The following is a 15,947-nucleotide window of genomic DNA, read 5'->3' on the forward strand; positions in this document are numbered from 1 at the left end:
TCGGAGAGAGCCCCTAGTGGGTCTCGCCCCTTACAAAATTGCCGAAGACATTTGGAAATTCTAAAGTGTGCTTTACGAAAGCCTTGTGGTCAACCCACTGCCGCTTGCCCGAACCGCTTGGCACGCGGCGGTCTTCCCGCGCCGCATATATGTGTGGTTTTTATTGTCTTTGGTGACTGCGGTCGCCTTTTGAAGCGAAAAGCTTCACTAATAGATGCAGCTGCCTCAAAGCGCGTAAAAGCTGTCAGTGGGCTAGCAGACTACCCATACACGCGTGCGCACAGCGCGTCTCAACACATCGCACTGCATACGCGTAGAAAGCCTCCTACCGTTTACATTATTTTGGTTGAACTACGTGCGAAAACACGCTACGAAGCAGAACAGAGCGCGACGCCTTGCCCGTCGGTAACAGCTCTGAATACAACGCATTTTTGGGGAAACCAAACCATAGAGTAATATAGAAGTAAAGAGCGGACACTCCCGTAGGCCCCAGCGGCCGACTTTTGTGCACAGCGCACCTAGCGGACCCGGGGAAACGCACTGGCCTCAGAGATTATAGGCCCTACAGGAATCTTGGAGGCTCTACTTTCATTGCGTCTTGTGCGTTCTCCACTCTCGCGGAGGAGGCGGTGTCACATTGCCCAGCTGAGCAGCCGGCCACCAACGTGACGATTACGGAGCACGCAACGATTATCCAGGTTTCGACGTGCAACGCTCGCCAAAACCTTTGGCTTTGATCGCTTGCCTGGACGCCGCGGCGAACACGTCAACCACAAGCCGCAAAGGCGTTATGCCACGCATCGCGTGCGCTTGGCAAGCGGCAGTGAACCTACTACGGCAGTGAACTATAGTGTATAGAATTACACTATAAGTGAACCATACTCTTTTTCTTTTTTATTATTTGCACGTTCAGTGCCATCTGGCGGAAACGGGGAAGCGCCGAACTCGGCCACGAAAGCGCCAGAGTGTCCGCTCTTTACTTTTATGTTACTCTATGACCACGGTGTAAGAATATATACACCGTGTCTATGACCAAACAGCTGTCATGCCGAAAGGTTGAAGCGTCAACAATAAGCCAAACAAATTCCTCACTGCTTAGCCATCAATTAAGCGCGGCGTCGGCAATGACAGCGCTCCGCAACATGCTCTCTCCGATCTTTTTTTGTTTTTTCTTTGGGCACGTAATGTGCTCAACGGGCTAATCAATGTGCTCATATCAAACTATACACCATGACAGAAAAGTATAAGCTTTGAAGAGAAGTATAAGCGTATTAGCAACGGGTGAAAAACCGTTACGTGTATCGCCCGAAAAGGACAGCTTTGCGAAGATGCCACATTCTCAAACACGCAATGTGGCCCTACTTTGTTGACAATTTTGTGAAAAAAACATTTTTATTTGCGTAAATATATTAGACTGTAAGTAAAAGCCTAATTCAAAGGCATCGTGTGTACAGATCTTTTATAACGCGTGCACAAATGCTACCTCTGAAACTTTCGTACGTGTTTTACAACACCTTGTTTTTCTTTGCTAGCCGCTGCAGCTAAGCCGGCCACGCCCAGTGTTGCCCACGAACGTAATGTTGCTTCCCGCCCGGGCGCACTCGGTGGTGGTGGAAACATTTAATCGGATTAAGGGACAGGGTGTGTGGGAAAGGGCATGCGGCGGAAATCATGGAGGAAGGAAAGAACTAAGGAGAGGCCCTGACGTCACTTTTTGTGAAGCCGCCTGGCAACCGGCTCGTCTCTCCTCCTCCGTTTTTCTCTCTCCTCACAATCTTCCTTTCCGCCGAGCTTCGCGGGGCAGGGGTCGCCACGGCTGGGTTAGCGCCGCGTCGCTCGGAAGAGAAACTTCTGGATGTGTTGTGCGTATAGTTGCGTCCGCTGCGTCGTCATAGTGTTTTTGAGAAGGCCGTGGCTTGGCAGTGGAGTGTCATAAGTCAGGTGTGGTGTTTCACGCTGCAAGTCGCGTGCATGACGGTTCAGTTTCTGAAGTGAGCATTTGATCGAATCATCTGCCTACGCCAAGCGAAACGTGCTGCGCAGTTGTGCACTTTGTTGAAATGTAAGCTCCGTCGAAGGAAGTGGGCTGACACCGTGCACCCTTGGCGTCGTCGCATCTAGTCACTTAGTGGTGCAATACTTACGCTGTTGGGAGACAAGCGTGACATCGAACTGAAGTGCAGCATGCATCTACCGAGTGTGTCATTAAGCGCAGAATTGAGAAGGCTATTAGTAAGACATCTGCGTGCTGAGAGTGCAGTACCGAACATCGCGATGCAAGTACGTGCATCATACCTCGTATAATGTCCTGCTTTGCTAGCGCTTCATATTGATTGAGCAATGGTTGATAGGGGCAGCTCAAGGAGTGCATGCACCATAGTAAAAACTGGAGAGCAATTGCTTGTCGAAAATTTTCGTGAAGCTTGCTGAGTTAAAGAATTTTATACTTGTATTTTGCATAAATCACCAGGCTGGCTACACAGTAGTTTTTTTCAAATAAATTCATCTGTCTGTCTTCAAAATATTCAGCTTCATTGAAACCTGAAGATGGGTATCTTGTGTAATTTGCACATGTTGCTATTACGTTACAGATATATTGCTCTCTTCATATGTTTGCATGTGTGCTTTGCGTGTTGTGCTGGAGAATGCTTGAAGAACACTCGTACATTCATTTCAGCTGGCATGGCATGACTAGCTGTGATCATCACAAAGTAAACAAGGGAGGAAAGAGCCTTAAGGTTCTTTGGAATGCCAATGTTTCAACAAGAACACTTGTCTTCGTGTGGGTGAGTTCATGTCCTGAAGCTGTGTTGTAGCCATAAGAAATGCCACACTGAACACCTGTCACAAAGTGATGTCGCCAATCTGGTGTCTTTAACACTGCCTCTCAGCACATGGACATTTTTGCTTTTTGTCACCAATGAAATGAGAATGCTAGCTACGTCTGAGATAACACTTGCAACTCATGCTAAGCAGCTGAATGCTGTAGCCTCTGCATCACCACAGCCAGTGAAGAAGCATTTGGCTTTCTGTAACAGTCTTGTGGAGCATTTCGAGCAATTAAGGTGAATATAACCAGGCACGTGCACTTTATTGCTTTGCTCTGAAAACTTCCACATATTTTATCACAGCGCCAATTCGTTCCCTTTCTCTGTATACATGGGCTTGGTTTCTGTCTCTTGCATTCAAAGCATCCTGTGTTTACAGTTGGTGGCAAGATTTGTTCTGTCAAAATCGAGGACGTGCCCCTACCCCCTATTTTCATGTAGAGTAATGGATTCATGTACACGCCTTTTGAGACATTTTTTTCTTTGCATATTTTCACTCTGTGCTATCACTTAGTTTGGTAGGATGATGATGAGGAGGGCTCCGGAATAGTTGCGGCCACCTGGGGGTCTTTAATGTGCACTGACATAGGGCACAGCGCAGCTCTTGCCATCTGCAGGAGGCCATCCATGAAGAGCGAGACCGCAACGCGGACGCTGTCCAGTGAAGTGGTGCAAGCGGGCGTTTTTGTGGCTGCACGCAAGATGGGGACAGAGGTGATTCGTTGGCACTGCAGTCCCTTTCACGGAGGTCCTGGCAGCTGTGTATCGTGAGTAGAGTCTACCCGGGGGGGGGGCTGAGTGCAGCTGGAGAAATCCGGAAGTAATCTTTTTGGGCATCACAGAGGATTCTGACAGATCCGCTAAGACTCTTCCGTGGATCTGTTTCTTTCCACCTTGGCGGAGATGTCATATATTGCCAGATTGTAACTTAAGGCAATGGGAGAGCTGATGCAGGTGAAGACAAATTTGTTTCACTGTAAACATTTCACTGTTTCACTGTAAACATTATTGCCTCTTTATTCTTCCATCGTTCGTGTTTCTGGATATAGTATTGGTAATTGCTACAAGTGTGTTCTTGTATCTCAGCTGGTGGAATCTTTTTATCTGGGTTTTCAGGTTCGTTTTTTTTTCTTTACACGTCCAGAGGGGTTTCCTTTCAGGGAGTAAAAATTTTAGAGCGGGCTACTAGCATATTATCCGCACGATCTGTACCTTAGTATAGGAACAATTTCTTGCCACCGGAATGTTACACAGTATCAGTAAATTGCCAATTGTGGCATGTTAAGGTCATTGAAACTAGTGCAAGCAGGTCTTTTATGGTGCGTGGTTTCAGTATATAAGCCTAATGCAGAGAGACCATGAAACTGTTTTATAAGTTAACATTTAATAAATATGAAGGGAATTTCTCATGCGGTTTGTACAAAGTGCTAACTCAGAAGTCATTCTTTTTTTTACTTCTATACAAAGACTGTTAAGGCCTATGTTATTTTATATCTTGAACGAAAACTGTGCAGAAAGAATAAACTCTCCTGTGATTCTCCTCTTGTCATTAATCAGTTTTTGCAGTTTTCTTTCAAGATGCACCCATCCACCCTAGGCTGTGCAAATGCGTTACTTCAATTTATTTTATGTGTGGAAGAATCTTCACTTAAGTGTATTAGTAGGACTTCATACTGCGAGCATGCAGTTTGTAGACCGGGAGGCTAGAAAGTGCTTACTTTGGGAAGGCCTTCTCAATCTGTCTTCCTTTGCTTTGGCACCATTCAACAATTCTTGATACTGCAGTACGTTTTGTCAGTGTATGTTGCAGACTGAGCTGATGACACGCATGTAATCCCTTTTATTTTGCATAGTTGTGGCTTATTTCTTCAAAAACTAATTAGTCCCTCTAGTGTACTGAATCCTGCTGGTGAGAAAAAGAAGTACGTCCTCATTTGCTCACATTGGATTGGGAAACATTTATTGTCAGCATCGAGCCCTGTGGGGGCACTATACTAGAAGGCTTCGAGCCCGTGGCTCTCGGTGACCTTGTGAGCTCCCTCAGTGGCCGGTACCTGCGTCAGCGGGTCTGAGTCGGACAGTATAGCCTCCCACCACTGCAGAGAAGGGACTGGTGGTAGGAGGTCCGCTGGTGGCGGCGCCTTTTTGCAGCTCCGTAGAATGTGGTCATATCCGGCTGTAGCGTCGTATTCTTTGCAAGTTGGATTGTGTTGCGCTGGGTGCATGAGTGCTAGTTTCTACGGGCTAAAGAAGGCTCGCGTCTGGTGCCTACGCCACATTACCTCCTGCCTTTTGTCGAGCTTCCTCTCCGGTAGCAGATATATCCTCCTTTCCAGTTTAAAATGAATAGTGTCGTCAAAGGATATACTAAAGGCATCTCTCGTGAAATTCGGGGACTCAGCTCAGCTCATTGCTCGGTTGCATAACCTCGAGCTGTACTGTGAGCCATCTTGTTTCCCCTGTTCCCCGAGTGTGCCGCCTCAGAGGTTATGGTGCTCGGCTGCTGACCCGAAAGACACGGGTTCCATCCCAGCAATGGCGGTCGAATTTCAATGGAGGTGAAATCCTAGAGGCCCGTGTACAGGGCATTGTCAGCGCACGTTAAGGAACCTCAGGTGGTTGAGGTTTCTGCAGCCCTTCAGTATGGTGACCCTCATAGCCATAACGAAAGAAGCGGTAGTGCTGGCTTGAGTGACTGCACTACTGTGCAGCCATCTAATCCACTTACCTTTGCGATGCAGGCAACCTTCCTTGCGTTTGCCAGCCTGCTGCTGCCGACTCTGGCATGCTTGTCAGCCTGGGCGTCATCGGTGGACGCAGTGCCGTTGCGCCGGAAACTTGTGAGGCTTTTGCTACCTGCTACCCGTCAGCTGCTTGTCCACGCTGAATGTGCCACCAGAGGAGCTACGCTCACCGGATATCATCGCTACATCACTGGCCACACAGTTGCTCTGCAGCTGCTTTGTGGTTTAGGTGCTTATAGCAGCCTTGAATTAACAGAAAACATTGGGTAAATCTGCCCATTTGTACTCGCTTTAAGACAAATGCATAGCTTCATGGTTAACTTTGAGTAACTTCATGAGTAACTTTGTTGATGCCACTGGCACCTGTGGGAAAGCCATTCTAAGGTTATACTAGTAAGCATAAGTGAAAGTTGTCAGTTTTTATGAGCTTACTGCAGAGTTTTGCATGCACTGGTTGTCCTTGTGATGTCTCTGTGTTTCTGAAAGATGGTAGCATTATGTGCACTTTATATGGGAAACTTGCCCCCGTTGCTGGTCCTGAAAGTAACTTCACAATTCCAGGCTATGTAATTGCCTGTAAGACTATCTGTTAGATTATTTTTTTTTTCAGTTCAATGTCTTATTTGTTAGCCATGAGGAAATAAGCTACTAGATTTTCTATCAGTATTTTCTCTAAGGATGGCTGAAAAATATCTTTGAATCATGAAGGGGCCCATGTTGTCAACCAGACTTGTAGTTGTGGTGTGCTGGGACTCAAAGTGGCCATTGCCTGCATTTAGCCATTGTGCATTTGTCTATCTGTTTGTCTGAAGCCAGTTTTGTGGCAGTCTGATCACCTGCCAACACTGTAAATACCCTAGTCCTTGATTAAAATGGTTCAGTATTTCGTTGTTTCTTTTTGGGTGTTGCCTTTTTGAGAGAAGTGTAAACGAGAAGCTTCATTTGTCCAGGAAGCTGCCCTATTTGCCAGTGACAATGCCCACAATGTGTCCATCCTTCCTGTTGCCGCCCCTAATTGCATGCAGATATGACCGCTGTTTCTTCGCAACTTCTATAGCCCCAGACAGTGCTTCTGTCAAAGAAGCACATCTAACTAAAGTTCACTTTGCTGATCCACTCACTGCCTTGAATGGGGCCTTTGTTCACGTTGCAAGCTTCACATATGGCCTGTCCTACTGTGGAAAAACACTCCAAAGCAGTACGAATGAATTCTGTGGTGCTATTTCTTGAATTAACGATTACATGAGGAGCTGGTCAGGTTAACCTGGTGTCTAAAAACACCAACAGTTGTGTGCTGTGAAGGTAGCCCTACACGTGACTGAGTGGGCTTCAGGTGTGAACAAAGTTTTTATTAGATAGGCAGATAGATACCCTGCGTGGTAACCAAGTTCTTAGTACACTTATGCATTTTTTAACAAGCATTGTGTTTATGCAGCTGGAAGTGGATTTAATAGGGCAGCCATCGAGAACTCGGGGGTAAAGCAGGCTGTGTAGCTCCCATGTCTGGCACGTGCATGAAGGAAGCAGCACACCTCCTCTTGGAATCCTGAGATCGCTTGCGTCATCGAACAGGGTGGTGTGTGAGAAGGGCATGTGTTGTGTCTCCTCGCAGGCGGGTGAATACCTGAAGACGAAGGCGATCCATGCTCCGGTTGACCCCGAGTCGATGAAGGCTGATGTGCAGAGCATGAAGGCGGCCACCACCGGCAACACCAACGTGGTGAGTGGCCTCATCGAATGGGGCTAGTTTGGTTCGCAGAGGAGGTATTCGTGTAATTTCGTGGGCGCTTTTTTGTGGCTCACCATTCAGTTTCAGCACTGCAAGCAGGAGCAGGTGGCGATAGGCCAAACAGATTAGATATGCCTGCAGCCTATTGCCATGCTGTATGCGCCACAACTTTGATGCATACTCCCTATTACATACCAATGCAATTCCATTTCTGTATTACAACTCTTTGTAGCTGGCTGAATCTGCCTCATGCCTCCATCAACCTTCTCATTACTGTGCTTCAGACAATGACAAAGTGCCAGCTTTGTGCACGGCGTCACTTCAGCAAGTGAAAATGATAGAAAATGCACGAATGGGACAGAATCAGTTTCAGGATCATCAAATTATGCCAGCCTTGGTGTGGTCCCTTTCTAACAAGACATCGAAAATGGCATGCACAAAGATGTGACAGTGCGACATTAAACTGCATCTTCTACCCTCTCTGTTTGTTGTTTTCGCTGTCTTCTGAACGTAAGGTCTTGTGCCAGTTTTGACAGGCTTGAAGTAGTTTCGGGTACAAAAGTCTCCAAGTTACGTGAGCAACAGTACAAGGACGTGGCTGCATTATAGGCCGATCAGTGAAGACCACACTTGTGGAGGTGAATGTTGGACTTGCCTGCTTTTCATGCACAGTAGTCAAAGCAGGTAATCACTGGCACATGCGTCACTGGTGCACCATGGTGGCTCAGAGGCAATCAGTGATCAACGTTTTGTACGTATTGGTACATTTTTAAGAGTTGCCTGTCCTAACTGCTGCTTCAAAGAGCGTGTCGTGACCTTTGTCAGGTGTGCTTGTTCCGTGGAATTATTGTCACTGCTCAACTAAGGGTGGCAGTTTATGACAGAGGAAACTAATTGGTCTTTTGAGTCAGTCAGTTGGTCTATGAAACACAGTATGTACTAGTGGTTGAATGTATAATGAAAAGCACAGCAGCTTTACTGTAGTAGTAGTAGTAGTAGTAGTAGTATGTTCATTTGGCCATATTATATACAATATGCCCTCGAGGTTTATACAATATGCCTGTTTTGTTGTGAATGTGAATTTCAGATACAGAGCAAGGCATTTTTCATTTACCTGTTTTGAAAATTGCAAATGTATTTTAGATGTTAAAAACTGAGTATAGCACCAGGTGGGGAGCTTTTAAAAGCATAAGCAGATGCGTAACTTGTGCTGTTGATTATGCTTACAAAGAGCATGGTGGTAGTGCCTGCATGCCCAATGAAAAGACAAATATACATGCGGAGGAAAAAGTGAGTTGAATACGCGCTTGTGAAATCATGTGAAGCAGATGGAGTCATTGGGAAGAAGTGAGAATGTTAGAGTCTCACCTAGGAACTGTAACAAGAAGCAAGTGTGATGCTAAGCCGAATGAACCATGACATCTACCTCTTTTTTTCAAGGCTGCCTGCTTTGTTGTGAACACTTCCTTGTGTTGCTTACTTTGTGCCATTCCGCAAAAAGAAAGGAGGGTTGTTCTCTTCGGCATCTTGTGGGATCTGCAGCTCTGTTCCCATTTGGCTGCATCGACCCCATTCAAGGAATTGCAGAGAGGGGTTCGCTTTGGCTTATGGGGTGCAGAGACTCATTTCACTAAACTTGGAGTTATCTTAGAGAGCCATTAGCAAGCATTGGCACGGCTTTCTTTCAGGTTACAGCCATGCCCCATTAATACAGCCCCCGTTAATATGGACGACTCTAATTATGCACAGCTTTTCTCGGGACCAAACCTTATCAAAGTATCTATGCCTCATTACTGCCAAAACTCACTGTCCGGACAGTGGGCAGGTTGAAAATGTACGGAGCTCATTGGGACGCTTGTATTTTTACTCTTAAGCCTTTCTTCCCCATTGAGCAAAAACCAGTCTCTCTCTCTGTCGCTGAATGTGTGTATGTGTGTGCGTTAACACTCGATGCTAGCTATAAAATGTGGCGTCCTCATACAACCTGGCAATGCGAAGCTGCTCGAGACAACCTGGTTTGCACCAGTCCCACTCGTGGCACCACCTGCAATCCCAGGGCAGTGGTGCACTGCTTAACCACTGCACCAGGAGTGCTATGAGGACTCCCAGGAATCTATGAATGTTAAGTAGAGGAGGACCAATTCTGTATGTATGGGCATCAACCCATTAGCTACCACGTCAGACTCTTGGGGCACTGTACAGTGCATGGGCCACTGTAGGGTGGCGACTGCCTTCACGAAGTCAGCACGCAGATCAATAGGAGTGGAGCAGCATCACGGCGGCAGCTACTAGCACCATGCAGAGGTAGAATTGCCAGGTGCATGGCATCGGGTTGCATCACACCGCAGCGCACGGCAACTGCGTTCACAAAAATGAGTGGGCAGGCTTACGCTGTTTCACGGATAAGCAGTCTTTAAGTGTGTCTGCCGACTTTCTTTTGTCCCGTTAATATGGACAGCGATGAGGACAAAATCCCGAATGCCTCTGCCAGATGTTCCACTCCTTCTATTTAGGGGGAGAACACCAGTGAAAGACAGTCCAAAAGTGCAGATTTATTTATTTTATTTTTTATTTAAAACATACTGCAGTCACTGAAGACCAAGCAGGAGGGCAATACAGGTCCTAAGTAAACGCAATTCAGCGCCACCATTAGCAAGCAATCACAAAAAGCAACACAAGCAATCATAAGCAATCAACAGGTCAAAGCAGTCAAAGCAATCAAATGCGCAGCATGCAGTGCAAACACAGAAAAAGAAAGAAAAAGAAATGAATCAGCAAAAAGCGAAGAGCAACATCAACCCAGAGCTTTTCGTACTCGTTCTTCGAAAACATTTACATCATGCGCGGAAAAATACTTCTATTGGGAGTGCATTCCATTTTGAGACAGTGCGCGGAAAAAATGAGTTCTTAAACCTGTTAGTACGCGCAAAGATTGGTTCCAGGTTGTAAAGATGGGTGTGCCGAGTTTGACGACCCTCACGTGGATGAATGAACAATTGCGCGTTGATACCAAGTTGGTGATTGCAGAGCCGATACAGAAACCGCAGCCTGGAAATCTTTCTTCTGCTTTCTAAGGTCAAAATGTTGTTAGCACTCATTAGAGACGATGGAGAATCTAATCTGCGGTATGAATTGAATATGAAACGAACTGCCTTTCTCTGTACCATTTCTAGTTTATTTACGTCTTTTTTCAAGTGAGGGTCCCATACTGTACAGCCATATTCCAGTTGTCTGATAAGGGTATTGTATGCAAGCAGCTTAACATTGGAAGGGGCCGACCTTAATTTGAAACGAAGAAACCCTAGTTTCCTAAGGGCTCATGTACAGATTTTATTAATGTGGCTGGTCCAGTTCAAGTTGTTAGTTATCGTAACACCTAAGTATTTATACTCGTTGACCTGAACTAACGGATATTCGTTGATTTTGTACAAAAACTGAGCCGGAGATTTCTTGTTAGTTACCCGAAGAAGGACAGATTTTTCTCTGTTTAATTCCATAGACCAAAGATTACACCACTGGTTCACAGCATTAAGGTTATTGTTCAAAACGATTTTGGTCATTGGTACAACGGATAGTTTTGAATAGGACACAGTCATCTGCAAACAGCCTTATACTAACGGATGCGGTGTCAACTGAGGCAATGATGTCATTAATGTATATGAGGAATAAAATGGGGCCAAGGACACTTCCCTGGGGGACCCCAGAGCCAACCGGTAGAATTCCAGATGAGCAGCCATTGACGTGGACGAACTGTTTTCGGTTATTAAGGTAGGCTTGAATCCATTTCACAATCGGTAGAGGAAGACCAGTGTTCTGGAGCTTTAGGATTAGTTTGCTGTGTGAGACGCGGTCAAACGCTTTACTGAAGTCAAGAAATACCATGTCAATTTGCTCGCCCCTATCAAGTGAGGATGCCACTTCGTGAATGGTAGTTACTAGTTGAGTAACAGATGAAAGACCTCTCCGAAATCCATGCTGGAAACGCGTTAAAACACTGTGCTTTTCAAGAAATGCGATTATGAAATTGGACAAGACATGTTCCATGAGTTTACACGTAGTGGAGGTTAATGAAATTGGGCGATAGTTACTAACATCAAGGCAGTCACCTTTTTTGAAGATTGGAATCACTCGGGCTATTCGCCAACCGTCAGGAAGAACACAGTCCTGCAATGATAGCTGGAACAGATGAGTAAGAATATGGGCCAGGGGTTCGGCATAGCCGCGCAGGAATACGTTGGGTACATCATCAGGTCCTACAGAGGTCTTCACTTTAAGGCTGAGTAGCATATTAAAGACACCTCCGTACGTAATGAAATCAGGTGAGCTCAGTATGTGTGTGTGATTTCATGCTTTACAGTGGAAATGTGCCTCCTCAAGGCACCTTATCATTGGCTGCGTTTCATGAGTGGCTGTGAAAAAAATTATTTCCGTCCGCTGCGTTCCAAACTCCATTCAGCAGCTGTCAGCCGAGTGAGTACAGAGTTCTTGAGGCGTGAACAACAGTCGTAGTAGGAGATACTTCATCACACCAAGAGGCCCCATCACTTGTCTCGTGCACCACTAGGTGCTCCAAATGTGCTGAAACCAGCGCCACATGATTCCACAGATAATGGCCATCTGAATAATGCACGTGGAGCTCCACAATTACCTACTGGATTTCCACCTCATTGCCCGCCACTGTGCAGACAAGCAGTCCGCAACTATCATCATCAGCAGCAGCCTGACTATGCCCACTGCAGGGCAAAGGCCTCTCCCATGTCTCTCCAATTATAACTCTGTCCTTTGCCAGCTGCAACCATCGTATCTCCGCAAACTTCTTAATCTCATCCACCCACGTAACTTCTTTGCTGTCCCATTACACTTCCTTCCTCTTGGAATCCCCTCCGTTACCCTTAAGGACCGGCGGTTATCTTTCCTTCACATTACATGCCCTGCCCAAGCCCATTTCTTCCTCTTGATTTCGACTATTGTGTCATTAACCCGCGTTTGTTCCCTCACCCACTCTGCCCTCTTCCAGGCTCCTAATGTTACACCTATAATTTTCCTTTCCATAGCTCGCTGCGTTGTCCTTAACTTAAGCTGAACCCTCTTTGTTAGTCTCCACGTTTCTGCCCCATAGGCGAGTACCAGTAAAATACGTCGTTTGTATACTTATCTCTTCAGGGATATTGGTAAACTGCCATTCATGATCTGAGAGAACCTGCCATATGCGCTCCACCCCATTCTTATTCTTCTAGTTTTTTCCCTCTCATAATCCAGATCAGTGCTCACTACCTGTCTTAAGTAGACGTAATCCCTAACCACTTCCAACCCCTCGCTACCAATTGTGAACTGCTGTTCCCTTGCGAGACTGTTGAGCATTACTTTGGTTTTCTTCATGTTAATTTTTAGACCCATCATTCTGCTCTGCCTGCCTAATTCACTGATCATATGCTTTGCAGATTATCTCCTGCGTGACTAAGCAAGGCAGTGTTATCAGCAAATCACGGATTACTCAGGTATTCTCTATTAGCCCTTATCTGCAACTGTTCCCAATCCATGCCTCAGAACGCCTCCTGTAAACGGGCAGTGAATAGCATTGGCGAGATCCCTGCCTTGCACCCTTTCTTATTGGAATTTTATTGCTGACTTCATGAAGGACTGTAGTAGGTGTGCAGTTGTTATAGATACTTTCCAGTATTTTTGCATCAGTCTTTTCTACAGCCTGATTCCGCAGTGCCTGCATGACTGCTGAGGTTTTGACTGAGTTAAATGCTTTCTGCTAATCTATGAAGGCTATATAGCGGTTGGTTATGTTCTGCATATTTCTCAACCACATGATTGATAGTGTGATAATGGTCTGTTGTTGAGTGTCTTTAACTGTAGCTTGCCAAATAATTCGGTCGATTGAAGTTTAAGGTATTCCCGACTTTATTAGTGATTATCTTAGTGAATACATTATAGGCAGTGAATGGTAAACTTATCGGGCTGTGATTTTTGAAGTCCCTGACATCTCCTTATGCATTAAGATTATGTTAGTGTTCTTCCAAGCTTCTGTTACGCTCGAGGTCACGAGGCAGTGTGTATACAGGGTGGCTAGTTTTTCTGGCGCAATCTTCCATTCGTCATTCAACATATCTGCTGTTACCTGGTGTTCACCGGCTCTTTTCCCCCTTCGCATTGCTCCTGAGGCTTCTTTTACTTCCTCTATCGTTACTGGCGGGATGTCCCATTGCTGTGTGACACTGCCTGTGCCATTTACATCCTCATTACATTGGCTACTGCATAGGTTTGTGTAGAGGACTTCGCCTACTTTACCTATCTTACCCACGTTGCTAATCACATTGCCCTCGTTGACTCTTAACATATACATGTGATTTTTGCCTATGCCTAGCTTTCTCTTGACTGCTTTTAGGCTACCTCCATTCTTCATAACATGCTCGATTCTATCCATATTACCACCTTTCGTATGTTGGCTACCTGAAGCTTTTTCGTTAACTTTGATAACTCTGCCACTTCTGTTCTGTCTGTGGAGTTAGACGCCTTGATGCTTTGGCGTTTCTTAATAAGATCTTTCGTCTCCTCAGATAGCTTGCCAGTACCCTGTTGAACGAGCCTACCGCCTACTTCTAATGCACATTTGGTAATGATAGCTATGAGATTATCGTTCATTGTTTGAGCATTAAGATAGTCCTCCTCAGTTAAAGCCGAACATCTTTTCTGCAGCGATATCCTGCATCCCTCTGCTGTCCATCTTACTGCTAATTCGTCAATGGGCTTCCGCTTCACTAGTCTCATCTGTTCCCTCTTGGGGGCAAAGTGCAACATCCCTTTCCACACTGACACCTGCCTCGGAGGCTTTCTGGCTTCCATTCAGGTATGAAGCAGGATTCCCCCTTTTGACTTCCGCTGCGATGGCATTACAAACATCTCGGCTGACACACATAGGGTAACTTTCCTAACTTTCTTTTTCATGGCAAATTATTTCGGAGGTCCTGTCTGCACATCATGATGTAATGAATTCAGCATAAAAACCAAATGAGGAACGCAGGAAAATGCATAAGCACATTCATATGTGCCTTCTTGGGTTCCAAATCATGTTTTTGCATGGAATCGATGAAGATCATGCAGAGCAATTTTTTTTATTCCTCTGCAGAGATTGTGTTTTTATGGTCAGTCTGAATCGGGCTGACTTTTTTCATTCGTCATCTGAGAGCAGTTAACTCTTTGATGAAGCACTATTTCTTAGTCCGCTGAACATAGCGGTTGTGCGAGGTATTTGAGAACATAAATCTCTATCACCATAGACAGCAGTACTTTAACCACATCTATCTAGGCACGCAGTTTGTTCCACAATGGAAGGGTACTGATTGATGCAGAAAATGAAACGCCATGCAGTCCTTGTCACACTGTGGCCGCACCCAGTTAACGCCATCAGAGACGACAGAAGTTTTGTGTGCATCACTGTAGAAACCTCATCAGTGCTTGAGCAAAGCCACTTGTCCTTACGGCGGTTAGCTTTTTTGGTCTTGGTCAAATTGTGTCTTGTCTGCAAAAAAATCCATGCACTTCAGGCTTCTTCAGCTTGGTTAGCAAGTGCTTGTACCGAAGCAGAGGATTCTCCCAAGTTTTATCGAACGTGAATTGCCCCCACCTCACTGTTTAGGAGGGATACATCAAGACTTCGTGCACGGCGAGCCTGACAGTCTTGGAGCTCCCTTGCAATGGCCCTCGTCGCCTTTCCTGGGTCAGTCAAGATGACTTGCAGCCGCTGGAGAAAATCATGCAGTCAGGTGAATCTGACCACTGACGGCTTTTCCTCTCCATCACAGATGCCATGTCACCATCGGAGCACATCAGCTCTTTCCACACATTCTAAAAAAGAGACTTCGCTATGTCCAGAAAGGTGGTAATGGACCTCTCCGAGCCTGCATCATCAGTGCACGTGTTTCTGAGCTGATGGGGCTCTCACGGGGAAAAAAACGGCTGTGAGGCATCTTGAATCGGGGAACTAAGGCAGCGGGGACAGCAAAAAACCAGCTCAGAACCGAAAGTGGACAATTTTGCCCATGGGACCACACCTTTTTGATGCCACACTGTTTTCACCAGGGAGAGGTCTGTGTGCAACTTCCTGTGTTGTGTGGCCAGAGTGGCAAGGGCTGCCTGGCGTTTCATTTCCTTCATCAACCTGTACGCCTCCATCTTGGAATGGACTGCACAGTGTGACTGATAGGTGTCAATATACAAGAAGCTGCACACCTAGTCATATGTGGAGAGACTACTGGTGTCTATGGCAATAGGGGATAGTGTTCTCAACAATCTTGCATACCCAGTAGGTAAGAGTTCTCCATAACTCTGAGGATGGGGTGTGCTATCAGTTCAGGAAAGGCCAGGCCAGGCGTGTCTGTTTTCAGTACTTTTTCAGACATTGCCAGGTAACGTTTTGCAGTAGTATCATCTGATTTAGCTATTGCACTTGTTTTATCGTAGCTATTAGAATAGTTCAGTGAGCAGAAGCTGTGACGACGATGCCGCTTACATGCTCCATGCGATGTCTATTCAAAGAATCTTTCCAGAACTGCTTTACAAGCAGGTAAAATTCACTGGCTACTTTGATGTAGTGCGTAGCTATTTAGGCAGGGCTGTTTATATACTCCCTGTCTATTC

General features: G+C 45.8%; 1 protein-coding gene across 10 annotated transcripts in view; it reads left to right on the forward strand.

The window, feature by feature from the left end:
- The first annotated feature begins 3,111 nt into the window (after positions 1-3,111).
- LOC149326164 (uncharacterized) overlaps positions 3,112-15,947 on the forward strand; it is a 29,802-nt gene continuing 16,966 nt past the window's right edge. For 6 of the 10 annotated variants that reach the window (XM_089562404.1, XM_089562396.1, XM_089562399.1 and 3 more), the window contains exons 1-4: positions 3,112-3,595; positions 5,570-7,292; positions 12,743-12,799; positions 14,947-15,073. In XM_089562404.1, the coding sequence (XP_089418530.1) occupies positions 7,164-7,292; positions 12,743-12,799; positions 14,947-15,073 (313 nt within the window). In that variant the 5' untranslated portion in view covers positions 3,112-3,595; positions 5,570-7,163. The remainder of the gene's footprint in view (positions 3,596-5,569; positions 7,293-12,742; positions 12,800-14,946; positions 15,074-15,947) is intronic. The other 4 variants (XM_089562402.1, XM_089562403.1, XM_089562406.1 and 1 more) reach the window with 4 other exon arrangements.

Source organism: Amblyomma mixtum, chromosome 10 (assembly GCF_055824585.1).
Source record: "Amblyomma mixtum isolate Tamu chromosome 10, ASM5582458v1, whole genome shotgun sequence".
NCBI lineage: Eukaryota > Metazoa > Arthropoda > Arachnida > Ixodida > Ixodidae > Amblyomma > Amblyomma mixtum.